We start from the raw sequence: 15,903 nt of genomic DNA, 5'->3' as shown, positions 1-15,903 counted from the left end.
ACTGACTGGAACATCTCCTGAAATACTCTTGAAATATTACTTTCCCCACCAACCTTTCAATCCTAGGGTATTATTGTGCTCCCACTCCCAGTTTCCACCATTTTTTGTGGTATTTACTGGGAGGAACAGCTTCCTAGGAAGTGCTGGGATTTGCTTCTGTTGGGAAGTCTTGGCCTGGAAGCAGTTTCCTGAGGTCTTCTCTGAGAGTAGGAAATTAGAGAAGGAACCCTGCAGAAAGTTATAATTTAGGAGAAAACCCCATGTCCAGGTGTAACACATCCAAGTGTTCTGAAGAAGTCCAGTCAAGCCAGGGAGACCTCCTTGTTTGGCAAGAATCTGTGCTTTGGTTTGGATTTTCTGTTTCAATAAAATCTCTGCACAAGTCACTGTTCATGCTCTGGGTCCTGAACATCAAATGTGGGTACAGCAAATAAAATTGAGAGCTGTGCCTGACCACTGCTTATGCCTGATCTATCCATTGGCATCCATTGGGAAATCACAGGATCTCCAGATCCTAGATGGGGTGGATTTTGACCTGCAAAAACTTGTGATGTTACATCTTTCTTAAGATATTTGGTGGAATTCCATGGGAGAAGCTGCCCAGGATAACTATCACCCTTGATCCATAGTTTTTAAATTCCCTGCGGATTTAGGAGAGGTGCTGTCACTTTGTCACAATCTTGCCCAGGTTCCAGCAGGCACCAAAATTGTGTAAATGAAATGTGGAGGTTTGGGACAGTTCAGAGCTCTGGTGCCAGCTCAGTTAAGGAGTGTCGAGCTTCCTTAGGCAGGATTGTCCACACTGTAACTTCCTAATCCTTCCTAACATAGAAGTAGTGAGTCTGTGGTGCGGTCTCATCCCTCTGGGTGGCTTCCAGACATCTGCAGGAGGGAATTAGATCAGAGGAAAAATCCAAATTGTTTAATTTGTCAGCACTTACAGGAGTTTGCAATGCTTTCAAACTTTTTTTTTATGTGGCTTCCAATTAACCCTTCTTTTGTTGTCCTTTTAAAATGGGATTCAATAATCATAAGATCCCAATTCCCTGGAATTGTCCAAGGCCAGGCTGGATGGGCCTTGGAGCAACATGGGATAGTGGAAGGTGTCCCTATCCATGGCAGGGGGTGGCACAGGATGGTCTTTAAGGTCCCTCCCAACCCAAACCACTCTGGGATTTGTTTTCCACCAGCCTTGTGGCTGCAGCAACATTTAACTATTAGGGGATACTTGAAGGCCTTACTCTGAAGTTACACAATGTGTAACTTTCCCCAGTAGCCTCTCCCTGAGGAGACTCACCCTGAAGTCTGTGTGTGTTGTATTCCCAGAGTTTCCTGCTCAGTCCTGCTAGGTATCAGAACTCCTCGGTGATTAATCCCCTGCTTGCCCTTCTCTCTTCCATTTATTGCAGCATTAATATTAAAAATACAAAATAAATATGTTTTGATAGTTGAATAGCTCAAATGCAGCAGGAGCAAATCAGGGTTCTGTGTTCAGTGGAGCTCTAGCTTTTGTAGTCTTACTAGGTTGATGTTTTAATCCAGGATTATTCCTGTATCCAAGTGGAGAGCATTAGGAATTGGCTCATGGTTTTTCTTGGCCTTCACCCACAGAAAGCCCAAGAGCTCCTACAACAAGGAACCTTGGTGTCAGCAAGGTGGTGGAGCTCAGGTGGTCATAGACCTCTCCCAGCCACCCTGCTAACATGTCCTGGTTTTGTTTCCTTCTCAGCTCTGGCCTGCTGGCCTTGGGAAAGCCCCTGGACAGAGAGAGCACTGACCGCTACATCCTCATCGTCACAGCCTCGGACGGCAGACCTGACGGGGTGAGTGTCCCGGAGAGCTGGACAGCACTGCCTACCTCCACATGGTCTGATGGTGTGCTTTTCATGGATCTTAACTGAACCTGTCTGAAATCTGGGGCAGTTTTCCTCTGGTTGGTGGGGGTGAAGCCTGCCTTTGATCACAGACAAAGGGATTTTGCTGCTGATTTGAGTTATACTTTAACAGACAAGATTCACAGGTGTTAATCTTCTATTTATTCTCTGCTATTTGATACCTGCTCCTCTTCTTCCCTGCTCCCAGATGTGGAAGCTGTATTAGTGATTTGTACTATATCCAGCCCTTTTCCACAACTTACTGTCCAGCTCTCCAGAAAAAAATCTGGAAAAATCCCACTTCTCTTTCAAAAATAACATTTTTTTTATCAGGAACTATTCCAAGTCTTCCATGTTTGCACCAATCCATGACACCACAGCCAACCCCACCAGCACTTGTTTTTAATATAACAAAATTTTGATTTTTTTAAATTTTCATGTTATAAAATGGTGGACTATTTAAGGATATGTGCTTATTGATCAGGCAGAGGCAATGGAATTACTTTTCCTGAAAGTTTGCAGCTAGATTGTTTAAGGTACCTGGAATGCAGCAGCTCTGCCATGGAATTAGAGCACAGGGTGGGGAGAAATATCTGTACATCTGACCTTGTGTATAAAGCAGATCTAAAATATTATCTCTAATAATTAATAAATAACAAGAATGCTTTATCTGGGCTATTCTAGAAAGATGTGTGATTGAAACAGAGACATCTCTGACACATTGCCACAGAGCGATCATGAAAATTTTGTGATTTGGACCTGTGGTCATCGTGGCAGAAGAAAATCTTGTTTATTTTTTCTATCTCATGCTCTTCTTAGCTTCTTCACCTTACAAGCTTTGCTTTCCTGTTCTGGATTTACTCAGAATTTACACACACACACACACACACACACACACACACACATGCAAAAATAACAAGGAAGACTTTATACAATTTAATGGCAACATGGAGTAATTATAAGAGAGTCTCCACCTTTTCCACAAAAAATCTGGTTACAATTTTTGTGATAATTCATCTTAAAACTTGTGGGTTTGTTCTTCGTGAACTGTTCTCACAGCTGTGAGTTCAGTGGTTTTGATCTCAAATTTCCAGCTGGGAAATCTGAAGATGTAAAGTAAGGACTTGCAGGTTGTTTCAGGCTGTGTTATGCTCCTGAAATAATCTCTGGGATGTAAAAAAAAGGGGGCTGAAAAGCTCCTTCCTCTTTATTTCATCTAGAGTGAGATTCATTCATTTTGCCCCAGGATTAAGTGGCCAGCAGATTAATTCTAACATTCTGAAGGTGATAGTTGGGGTTTTGAAAGGAAATCCTGTTAATCATGGCACAGTGCTTAGCAGAAAATAGTTGTATGTGAGCTGAGATATGGTGTTTGAAGCTCAGCTCTGGAAAAACCAACCAAAATAAACCATGGAGGGATTCTTTAGAGCTATCCCTGGACTGTGCTGTTGAACACCTCTTGAAGTTCTTGTTACTTGCTGCAACAACAAAATCCACTTTAAGAAATCCACCCTTGGCTATCTCATTATTTCCTCTCCTCCCTCAATCCCATTGGCAGGGGCTGTCTAGGGAGGTTTGGAGTCCCCATCCCTGGAGCTGTCCAAGATGTGGCACTCAGTGCTCTGGCATGAGGTTCTGTCACAGGTCAGATCTGATAATCTTGGAGATCTTTTCCAGCCTTGTTGATTCCATGACTCTTCATGATTTTGTTTTTTTCCCTGGAATTTTGCAGCTGCAGGTGTGTGTGCATTGTTCTCAGGGTGAAACGTGGGCACACTCTGTAGCTTAAGCCCGTTCCTTCTGCCTGGTTTGGGGTTTTTGTCACTGTCCCTTACGTGCCTGTAGCTGCTTTCCACAGTTCATATTTACTATCAGTGGTGGGGCACCTTTCTTCTTAAGATTGTCCAGCAATAGGACTCAGTCGACCAAAGCTTCTGGTGCCAGAAGCTGGAAAGGGTTAAAAGTTTGGCTTGCCAGGATCACAAAAAAAGGCTGGATAAGCTTCTTGGCTTTCATTTTACAAACAAATGGATGAAGCAAGGCAGCTCAACCAAGCCATTAAATCTCCAGGCCTTTTCCATGCCAGGAAACCGTGGATGTGACTAATTTGCCAGGCCTCCTCATGTCTTTGCACAATTCCCTTGATTTGCAGCTCTTCTGGATGTACTCCCTGCTCTTTGACAGGCTTCTCCTGGAGGAGGGTCAGGACTCACTCAAAGCTCCTGGCTGGTACTGTGCCAAACCCTTTTGAGGACACAGATCCTTGGTCCAAGCAGTCAGTGCCATTTCAAGGAGGAATTTTGCTTTTTAACTAGTTCTTATTAGGAAGCAACAGTGACTTTTTAGGGGAAAAAAAATATTTATACAATTACGAAACCACTGATCTCCAAGCTCATTCACCTGCTGCTTGTCATCCAGCTCTGCTTTTTGTGAACAGTTCCATTAGTGCCTACAGAAAACTGGCAATGTCACAGATGCCGTGTTGCAGTTTGCCTAAAATCCTAAAATCAGTTCCCCAGGCAGGTACAATGTCATTTAAATTCCATTAACATATTTTAGCTGGTAATATATCCAACCTGATCCTTTTCCATCCAACATGAAACCAGCTATTAGAGTCAAACCTACTTAAAGTCAGCTTTTGGATTTTATTTCCTGTATTTTCTTGTGGGGTTTTTTTTGTTTTTTTTTTAAATTTGAAAGGCATTCAAAGGAAAAAGACTTTACTGGTGTGTGTGGGGAGGGGGGTTGTTGTTATTGTTGTGGGTTGGTTTTTTTTTTTCAATGAGATGTGGTGGCTTGACCCTGCTCTATCCCTGCCCTCCTCAGCTGGACAGGAATAAAAATATAAAGAAGGACTCGGGAGCTGAGATAAGGGCAGGGAGAGATCTTTCACCTAATATTGTCATGGGCAAAACAGCTTGGGGAAGTCCATTGATTTTATTACCCACAAAATCCCAGCAGGGTAATGGAAAGTAAAACAAATCTTAAGAACATCTTCCTACCACCTCTCCTTCCTTCCTGTGCTCTCCCTCCTCCCCTCCAGTGGCACAGGCAGATGGGAATGGGGTTTGTGTTGTTTGTGCTGCTGCTTCTTCCCCATGGAGATGTGTAGGAGTCCTTCCCCTGCTCCAGCATGGGGTTCATCCCACGGGACACAGCTCTCCATGAGTCCATCCCAAAGGCTGCAGCTCTTCATGAACCACTCCCATGTGCATCCACTTCCATGGGGTCAGGTCTTCAGGAAAAGGCTGCTCCACTGTGGGTCCCCATAGGTCTCAAGTACTATCAGCAAACCTTCCCCAGTGTGGGCTCTCTCTCCATGGATCCACAAGTTCCTTCTCCAACATGGGCTTCCCACCTCTCTCAGCGTCCCCATGCTCTGGTGTGGGCACCTGTAGGAGCTGCAGGTGGATCACGGCAGCCTCCTTGGGCTGCCAGGGCACAGCTGCATTCCCATGGGCTTCCCCATGGAATCTCAGCTCCAGCGCCTAGAGCAGCTCCTGCCCCTCTTCCTGCCCTGCCCTGGGTGCCTGCAGAGCTGGTCCTCTCCCATGGTCTCACTCCACTCTTCTCTGGCCACAATTACAACTACACAATAACAATTTTCATTCTCAAATCAGTTATCCCAGAGGCATCACTGCCATCTCTGCCTTGGTCAGTAGCAGGTTCATCCTGGATCCCCTGGATCCAGGCACCGTTGGAGCTTCCAGCAGCTCCTCAGAGAATCCGCCCCATTAACCCCTCACTACCGGAACCTTGCCACACAAACACAGTCCAGGAGAACTTTCCTCCTCAGGTACAACATGGATAATTGGCATTTGTACATTTCTGTGGCTTGGTTTTGTGAACACTCATAGGATCCCCAGATAAATTCCAGTAGCATGGGATCTCAGGAGCTGATGTTCCTCAGGCACTGACAATTTAAATGTGGTTATTTAATCCATACCTTTCAAGCATAAACATGTCCAAAAAGCCCTCACAGAGTGGAAAAAGGGGAACATTTGTATTGGTCTTTCATACTCATCTGAGTAAGTTCAGTGTTTGTAATTTCACCCAGTGATACTGGTTCAGAAATTCAGGCCAGCACTACTGAATTCCAATATCCACAATATTTCCCAGCCAAACTCTGTGTGAACAAAGATTTTTAGCTGTTATGACATGAAAGCAAAGGGGCAAGACTTCTGCTCATGAATTTTTAAATAATAGTGTATAAAATCCTGGAACACCTCAGTTGGGAAAGGTTGCTATGCTTGAAAATTGTTGATGCTTTCAAGGAAGAAATCTATCCCAGACTGCTTTGAAAGCTTTCTCTCTCAACATGATGATTCTCGTGTTCTCATAAAACCAGGGATGTTTTTTCTCCATGGAGCTAAGCAAGGCTCAGGCATCTCCAGCCCTGGCAGGATCTTCCTTGGCCCAGGGAGACACATTAAAATGAATTTTTCTTCCCACTCTGGTATCTCCAGGACTTTGGAGGACAGCAGGACACCTCCCACATGAGCTTGTGCTTCTGCTTGGGGTCCAGCAGCCTCAGCCTCACACTTTTGGGGAGTAGCATTTCTTCCAGATGCTTTTCCCAGTTATGGATATCACAGAATCCTTAAAGTTGGAAAAGACCTCTGAGATCATCAAATCCAACCGTCAACCAGCTCCACCACTACCACGTTCTCAAGTGCCACATCCACACATGTCTTGAGCACTTCCAGGGATGAGGACTCCACCACTTCCTGAGAAGATGTTCTAGTATTTCACAGTGCTTTTGGTGAAGAAATTTTCCTTAATATCCAAACTAAACATCAAGGTAATTTCCTCTCATACTGGAGAAGACATCTTGCCATTTCCTTTCTAAGCCCACCAGTTCCTGGATTCTTCATCTTGGACCTCATTACTCCACAGCTGCCACTAGGGCCAGCCAGTGCTCTGTGCCTGCACTAAAATCCATTGGAGTAGTGCAAGGATACAGTGTGGTATTGGCTCTCCTTTTGCTCCCTGATATTCTCTAGAGAAATCTATATCTAACCCCCATCATCATCAATGAATGTTGAGCTCGTTTTTGCATTTGGAAAGTCTGTGGTCCCACACACCTGAATTTTTTGGGGTGTTTTAGGGTTTTTTGATTTTTTTCTTGCTCCTTTTTCTGTGTCATTACCAAAAGGCCTAAGAGAGGTTTGGCAGGACTGCTGTGGCATGGGGTAATTGGCGTTTCTCTTTTCCAAGCCCCAAGGCTGATTTAACTGATTCATGTGGTGTGGTTGACAGTCATGGTGACACCATTTGACTTTGGGGGACTGCTAATTCCATCAAAATTAATCCAGAGCCACTTATGCCTTCACCCAGCAGCATAGCTTTCCGTGGGGTGGCCTTGGCTGCCACCTTTCCATTACTCTTCCCTGGAATGCTCCTGATTGTTTAAAATGCTCAGCTGTGCTTCCCAAATTACTGGTGTTCTGAGTTATGACCTGGAGCATTAACAGGCTTGTGGGTTTTCCCAGGGAAACACGACCAGTCACAATTAACAACCCAACACAACAATTAAGGATGCATTAATTTAGCAGGCAGGAAAATGCTTTTATTTCCCAAGTAATGAGCTTTTAGCTGTAGATGGGCAAAGTGGCATGTGAAGGAAACAACACATTCCAAGCTCAAGTTGTGTTCACAAATTGGGATGTGTTTGGATGCAGTTCCAAGACAAGAATTCCTTTCTTCACCTTTCAGAGGGAGAGGCTTGAAATAAATAAATGTGGCTTTTGTCAGAAGAAAGAAAAAGCCTTCTGTGCTCTTGATTTTTGGCTTCTGTGTGTCTGTTGATTTAGAGAGATGAAACAGGAGCTCCATTGTGTTTTCTTAGTGTGTCTTGTGTGAAATAAGGGGAATTCCAACCTCCAAATACTAATGTCTCAACCTGAAAATATTCATCCAGCACTGCAGAAAAGGGATTTTCTGCCTGGCAAAGCAGAGCAGCTCAGTGCCTAGCTTATAAACCCATTTGGGAATTATGAATTAAGTGTTCTTAAAAGTTATCAGTCATCCAGGGGATGATCCCAACCTCCAGCTCTAACCTCCCTTTTTAATGTGTCTGAAGGACACATTGTTGTGTTGTAGTCATGGTCAGGTTAGTACTCAGAAATTACTGGCAGGGTTCAGATTTTTTTTTTTTTTTTTTTTTTTTTTTTTGTCTTAGAAGACTCAACCATCAGGCCACTAAACCCCATTTGAAGTTCAGGAGAAGCTATCATCCATCCAGCTGTTCAGGGTGTGTCTCAAAATTCACCAGACAGGGAAGATCAGAGGTGACCTGGTTCTGGGAGGGCTTCTCTAAAAGCAAAGGATCAAAGATCTATCCCTTTAATCTGATTGTGCCCATTCCTTCTTGCAATGAGCACTTCAGGAAAAAAAGCGGGGTTCATTTCAGCCCTGCAGAGCCCAGGACTGGTTTGGGGCCACATTTCCTGAAGAGACAGAGGTGTCATCACCCTTGGAAAGGCATCTGAGAGTGAGCCCAGTGCTCTGGGCACTGAAGGCAGGGATCAAATGGAACGCAGAACTCTGCTGTTCCTTGAAGGTCGTGGGAAGAAGCAACAGTTGAAAAATATTGGGAATCACAGGGAACTGAGGGAATCTAAAGAAACCTCATCTCCTTCTCTGTGAGGGTGGGGATGCCCTGGCACAGGGTGCCCAAAGCAGCTTTGGCTGCCCCTGGATCCCTGGAAGTGTCCAAGGCCAGGTTGGACTTTGGGGCTTGGAGCAGCCTGGGATAGTGGAAGGTGTCCCTGCCCATGGCAGGGATGGAATGGATGGGCTTTAAGGTCCTTTCCAACCCAAACCATTCCATGATTCTGTGGTTTCAGTGCTTTGTGTTTAATCGTGGAAGTCAGACTTGAAGATTTTGGCCATCTTAGAAGATCATTCAAAAATTCAGAGCCTCTGCCTCCCACAACATTAAATTAATTCTCTTCCATAGAGGTAGGTAGCCCTGAATTAAGGTAATTTAAACGAAAATTTGCTTCTTGAGTAGTATACAGAGAATTCATTAATTGCTGTACATTTTCTGTTACTCCATGGAACTGTAACTGTTTCTGTTGCTTCTGTCTCTAGTAGACACGATTTCCATTATCCAGCAAGAAGGAAGCTAGAGGGAATATTCCTAAATATATGAAAGGAGACAATATACACAGATCCATAATTTGATCTTCCTCCTTGAAAGAACTTCTCCTCAAATAATTTTCTTTCCAAGCTGTAATTAGAGACACTGCCTATTGCTATTTTCCTGATAAGTTCTGTATTTTGTATAAGAAATTCTTACAAATTCCAGCTGATCTGTGAATTCCAGTTTGCACGATAGGAATTTGTCCAGACAGATTTCCTCCTCTTGGAGAGCAGGCTTTTGTTCCCACAGCAGCTCATTTATTACAGCAAGCTTTAGTAGCTTCCCAAACTTTCCATGCTTGTGCGGCTTAGCATGGATATTCCCTATAAAGGCTTTGATTTCATGTGCTAAAAGGGAAAGGGTGAATTAAAGGGTTTTCATAAAGCAATAGATTGATCCTAATTTTCAGTTCAAAATTTGGATAAAATAAGGGATATAGATAAGTAAGTTCCCATTAGGAGGAAGTTGAGGGAAGAACTTCTGGCTCTGCACAACTCCCTGACAGGAGGGGACAGCCAGGGGGGGTCGGGCTCTGCTGCCAGGGAACAGGGACAGGACAAGGGGAAACGGCCTCAAGCTGTGCCAGGGGAGGCTCAGGTTGGACACCAGCAGGAATTTCTCCATGGCAAGGGAGCTCAGGCCTTGGAACAGGCTCTCATGGCAGTGGTAGAGTTCCCATGCCTGGAGGTGTTCAAAGCCATATGATTGTGGCACTTGGGGACACTGGTCAGGCTGGCCTTGGCAGTGCTGGGGAAGGGTCGGATTTGCTGGTCTTAGAGGGCTTTTCCAACCTAAATAATTTTGTCTGTTTGTCAAGAATTTTCCTTAAATGTCCATTATTTTCTCTTCCTTTCCATGTGAAATACTCATCTGTTCTGATACATTCTGTTATCTTTTGCCATGTGTGAGGTTTTCATTTTGGGAGCTTTCCCTTTGGGCTTTATTTTGGTGTTTTGACAGTTTTTCTCTTTGTCTTGTCTCCAGGCTTATTGGGATTTTTTTCTCATTAGTGTAATTATTGGCAAGACCTACCCTTCCCTTCACCACAGGGTCTTCTCTCCAAAATTTCTTTGCAGTCCAGCTGCCTATTTTGTCTTTATAGCTTGGGGAGGTGGAGAGGGTTGGGAGATACTTTTAAACTTCTCATGGAAGGAAAGAAGGTCTGAAAATAGAATCATAGAATTGTTAAGTCTATCACCACTCAAATACAGTTTTCTTGAGATAAATATCAATAAATCCTGATATAGAGATCAGCAGCATTATTTACCATTTCTTTTTTGATCAAATTAAGGTTTTGCCTCCAGTTGTATTATTTGGAAACTAATTATCTCTCAACATGACAGGTTTGTCTAAGAGTTTGTCCAAATTGATAAACTTGCTCGACATCAGAGCCAAGAACGTTTCCTCTCCAAGGCATAGAATGCTTTCATCAATTCCCAACTTCAATTTAAATGACAGGATACAAATAAAATAAGAATAAAATGGAATTTCCTTCAGATTTATCATCCATAACATTTTTCAGGGCCTGGCATCCTTAAGATTTGTGCAGGCAATGTAAATTTTATGAATATTGCTTAAGGAAGAGTTATCTATATAAGAACTATTTGAGGGTCCCTAAGAAAGATATAAATTGCTTTGCTGCTGTGGATCTTTTATTTATGTTCATTATAAAAGGGAAGTAAGCAGGGTTTCTCCAGTAATGAATAGGAAATGCCTGATATGAGTCTGAGATGTTTTGTTCCCTGGTTGAATTTCAAGGAATAGTTTTAGGATTCCTTCCCAAACCCTGCTTGATGATTCTGTGGTAGAAAAGCCTCATTTTTAACCAGCCAAAGCAATTTTCAAACCTTCCTGTGTTGGATTTGCATGAGGAATATCCCTGGAAAATTGATAGTGAAATAGGTGTCTCTCCTTATTTTAGGGAATCACTTCTTTAAAGAATTTTAGTGGTTTTTATATATTTGTGAAGACCTTTCTTTGTTGTTTCTATGCCTCTTTTAGCATCCTCTAGAAGCCTTGTCAACTTTTCATAATTCTTTAAGACATTTAGTGAATTCACTTTCTAGGAAAGATGGAGAGAGACATAGGGCCAGGACACAGGGAATGGCTTCCTAATGTCAGAGGGCAGGGATGGATGGGATATTGGGAAGGAATTGTTCCCTGGGAGGGTGGGCAGGCCCTGGCACAGGGTGCCCAGAGCAGCTGTGGCTGCCCCTGGATCCCTGGAAGTGTCCAAGGCTGGGTTGGACGGGGCTTGGAGCAGCCTGGGATAGTGGGAGTGTCACTGCCCACGGCAGGGGTGGCACTGGATGGGCTTTAAGGTCCTTTCCCACACAAACTGTGATTCCATAGGGCTTTTTCAGAACAGCACATCAATCTGAGGCTGGGAGCTTCAACAAATCTTTGGAGCCATCTAATGGGGATCTAAAAACATTGGTTTTGGTTAATAATCTTTGATCACAGGACTCTAATGTTTGAGAGAAGTGCTTCTCTCAAAGACACATGGGTGAGTCCCACTTCGTGGTAAAGGTGGGCATTGCTGAGATAACAGTGAGATAATAAATGTTTCCTGTATTCAGGTGAAATAGAGAGATTTTTAAGTATTCCCATTTCTTTTCTCAGTTTCAGTCTGTTACTGATTTTAAGGAGCAGAACCTAGGGGTTCGCTGCTAAGCCAGAGTCTGCTTTGAATGCTCCTTCTGATTTCACCCACTTCTGGTCATTTGCTAAATTATGATTAATAAAAAAGGAAGATTATTTGAAATATCGGTCTAGTTATAGTGAATTCTGAATTAATTCACATCTGATAATTTTCTAAAGTGTGACATATGAAAACAAGGATTACTTGAAATGTTGGTCTTCTTACAGGGTCTTATTTTAACACATTTGCAAGTTTAAGGAGAGGAGCATTTGATAAAATTTTCCAAACTAATTCTACTATTTGGCATCTCAATAAGATGTTTATTTCCCTAGAAAAATATTATTTCTTTGCAAAAATCTTGCCTTTTAAATTCAGAAGTGAAAATTTAAACATGACAAGTGGAGCACTGGCCTGGGTGTTTTGACTGACGTGGAGGGTGCTTAAGATGAATAAATGGCCAGGAATGTGAAAAATACTGAAAATCCTTAGGCAAGAGTTGGGAAAAAATCTCAAATGTTTCTTTTCCTTCCTTCCTGTCTTTCTCCTTATAAAATCCTCTCAAAAGAGAAGAAATGCTGCAGATTATCAGTGCATTAAAATTATCTGGAATGAAAAGAAATCTTTTCTAAATGGGAATTCCTGCCTTAAGCCATTGTTATTTAACACCATGTTGCCTCAGTTTATGAAATGTGAGGGTGTTTATTTCTATGAATTTCATGGAGTTGAGTTACCTTTGGAAAAGCTAATTTACATTCAGTGTGCATCACAGCAGAGCAAACGTTCTGGAGTGGCTATTGCATGGACAAGAAGGCAGAAAGTGCAAATGCGCCTTTTAGAAATGGAGTGTGGGAGGCTGTTTCAGGAACAATTACCAAATAACTGGGGCTCAGTAAACAGAAGCTGCCAGCCTGGGAGACCCTTGTGCTACCTTGTTCCAAAATCCTCAGGATTTTTGATTTTTTTTAAGTAGTAAGGAGTTATTTTATGCAGATGTTGGGAACTCTTGGGACACTGAAATCATACCAGCTGGATCTGGAGCTGGGAAGAGCCTGATTCTGACACCAGTAGTGCACCAGAAGTACAGGTCTCCATTCAGACTTTTTGGTTGAGGTTTTGTTTGGTTTGGTTTTTTCTTTGTTTCTTTATTTTGTTTCTCTGTTTTGGGGTTCTTATTAAGGGAAGATGGGTGCAGGTTTCTCTATGAAGCCTGTGAGGTGGCACTTTCAAACAGGTTTGTTCTTCTTAAAGCAAGGGATTTCTTCTGGGGTCACATCTCCACGGTGTAATTGCTGTGACTGACCTGTCCTAAGCATTTCATGGAATCATGGAATTTTTATGGTTGGAAATGACCTCCAAGGTCACCAAGTCCAACCCGTGACCAGGCACCACCTTTCAACTAAACCACAACTGCAGAGTGCCACATCCTCTCACTTTTTAAACACTTCCAGGCATGAGGACTCCGCCACTCCCCTTTTAAGCCTATCCCAAGGCCTGAGCTCCCTTGCCATGGAGAAATTCCTCCTGGTGTCCAACCTGAGCCTCCCCTGGCACAGCTTGAGGCCGTTTCCCCTTGTCCTGTCCCTGTTCCCTGGCAGCAGAGCCCGACCCCCCCTGGCTGTCCCCTCCTGTCAGGGAGTTGTGCAGAGCCAGAAGGTTCCCCTGAGCCTCCTTTGCTCCAGGCTGAGCCCCTTTCCCAGCTCCCTCAGCCCCTCCTGGGGCTCCAGCCCCTTCCCCAGCTCCGTTCCCTGCCCTGGACACGCTCCAGCCCCTCCAGGGCTCTCTGGGCTCTCAGGGCCCAAGTTTCCCTCAGAGAAGTTTCATGCAAAGTATCAGAAGGCACAAGAAAGAGTTAAGACACTGAGTTAGATGAATTGATTTAAAATTCGATATATTGAGCAGAATAATTCTTATAAATACAACAATGTGGGGTTTTGGTCTGGAGCTCTCAGTCTGTGGGAGCAGAGAGAAGGGATGTGACTCAAGCCAACACCTCTCCATGTTTTTCATTGGGAGAGAAAATTTCCATAGGTAGTAGAGTTGTATTTTGTTGACATTTTATATTAAATACAGTTAATTCTGCTGTTCCCACCTCCTGGGATATTAAAATCGGGTTGCAAAGTAGAACATCAGCGTGGGGTGGGGGAAGGATGACACAGGAGCATGATACAGGATGATTCTGCCATTTCATCAGCTTAGTTAATCATCACTGTGGCATATTTTGATTGATAAATCACTAATTTCCTTTTCCCATTCTGGCAAATTTTGATATTTCCAGATTTTTCCCTCCACTCAGAGCAACTCCTTAAATCCTTAAAATACTGTATGAAAAGAAATTATATCAGATACTTATCATGAATCTCTAATATATGAGTCAGTCTTGAGCTTGTTTTGTCTTCTAAAAATTCAAAAGAAATTCTTGAAATGCTTCCCTTTTCACAAAAACATGTTTAAAAAATTGATGATCTGCTTACCTGTGATTCTGTCTAATAATTTACAGGAGGGTTGTCACCTGGGAAGCTGTAAAATAAAGAGAATTTCTTTAAAATGTTCTTTTTTCTGCCTAGACATCGACTGCTACTGTCAATATAGTGGTGACAGATGTCAATGACAACGGACCAGTTTTTGACATGTTTCTTCCCAAAAACCTCTCTGTGCAGGAAGAGGAAGCCAATGCTTTTGTTGGTCAAGTAAGGGTAAGTCATTAAAATTGTTTATTTTATTACCCAAGCTATGCAGACAGTGAGGAAAGAGCACAAAATTACAGAAATGCCCATCAAAATAACTTCTCCATTTGTGGCGACAGTGGCATGTTTTGGGGCTTTAAAATATTGGAATTGTTTTCTTCTCTGTGCTAAATACCAGAAACATTTTGTCACTTAAAAATTGCACATCAAAAAGCTTGTTTTAAGAAATTCCACCATAAAAAACTTGCTGATAACAGATTTACAGGGTTAAAACAGTGTTGCCACATTTTAAAATTATTTGTTTTGAGATAGAATTCAAATATGCTGAGCAAGTGACACCCAGGGTAGGAAATTGTCACACCTAGAGGAAGTTTTAAGGCCATTAAAGGGAAAATCAGTTTAACCCGTGAGTGAAATAATTACTGACCTGGCATAAAAATAGGGGATAGTGTTTATTTGAGGGTTTGAAGCTGTAAATTTTTATAACACATGGGGGTCTTCTGGATGAGGATTCAGACTCTTGAAGAAACCTTTTTTTTTTGATAATATTTATTTTTCCTGACTCAAGGGAAAGAAGAAAATACTAATTTGAGGGTTTTTCAATCCAGAAGTTGAATATGTCTCATATCTGCTGCACTAAGGTTGCATACATCAGGAGCTGTAGGTAAAAGAAGAACTGGGAAGAATTTTTCAGGAATTTAGGTGGAAAATATGCCAGTTTTTTTTTTTTTTTTTTTTTTCTTCCAGCAGCAACCATATCAAGAGAAAAGGGGAGCTCCTTAAGTAGAAGCTTTAGAAAAACAGGACATTTTGGATACCATGGGAACCCAAATACCCATAATAATCATGTTCCTTCCCATCATTATATTATTTAATAAGAAATCAGAACTGGTCTTGGACAAAGTTAGGATCCCTCAGTACAATTAAGTCAGTTTTGATAATTCAATAAATTATTGCTCTGCTTTTTGTCATTGCCTACCTGTGTGCTTGTTTTTCATTTTGCATCCTAAAAGGCACAGGTGGAACATTTCCAATCAGTCCCAAATATCCTTCAAATCCATTTTGTGCTTTGCTGAGGGCCCTCAAGGCTCAATCATCTCAAACACAAGCTTGCTTCTATTTTTAGCTATGACAGAACTGTAAAATACAAGAAGTTATTGCCACAAAAAGCTCTCTGGCTTCTAAATTAGTGCAATTTCTAAGTTGTGTGGAAATGAAAATATTTATTGGAGCCTTGGGATAGTTTATTCCTGCTTGGAGTGACAGAAAAGGCTTCTGTCATTTCCTGTCCTGTTTATCCCTGGATAGAGAAAGCTTTTTCTTTATAGCCAAAATACTGGGTGTATTTCTCCTGTCTTATGTTCACAACTGCAAACTGATGTAGGGATATCCATTGGAAATGCCATTCTGTGGTATAAAAAAGAGAAATTTGGGCATTTGGAGTTTTTTTCCGACTCCAGTGAGGTTATTGAAATAATGGTGATGAGAGTTTGGGTGTAACTGTGTTGTTTGAGGATATTCCTTAAAAACTGAAATAGCTTTTGGTGTGTTGTTTTT

At 42.4% G+C, this 15,903-nt stretch overlaps 1 protein-coding gene across 3 annotated transcripts in view; it reads left to right on the top strand.

Moving 5' to 3' along the window:
- Positions 1-15,903, top strand: part of PCDH15 (protocadherin related 15) — a 665,923-nt gene that overhangs the window by 545,707 nt on the left and 104,313 nt on the right. For all 3 annotated transcript variants that reach the window (XM_088059571.1, XM_088059572.1, XM_088059570.1), the window contains 2 exons: positions 1,730-1,823; positions 14,227-14,355. In XM_088059571.1, coding sequence (XP_087915697.1) covers positions 1,730-1,823; positions 14,227-14,355 — 223 coding nt within the window. The remainder of the gene's footprint in view (positions 1-1,729; positions 1,824-14,226; positions 14,356-15,903) is intronic.

The sequence above is a fragment of the Pseudopodoces humilis genome, chromosome 9, assembly GCF_049639895.1.
Source record: "Pseudopodoces humilis isolate 2021_Gansu_Grassland_sample_001 chromosome 9, ASM4963989v1, whole genome shotgun sequence".
In the NCBI taxonomy this organism is placed as follows: domain Eukaryota; kingdom Metazoa; phylum Chordata; class Aves; order Passeriformes; family Paridae; genus Pseudopodoces; species Pseudopodoces humilis.
The sequence above is the reverse complement of the archived record's forward strand: the minus strand, read 5'-3'. Positions and strand labels throughout refer to the sequence as shown.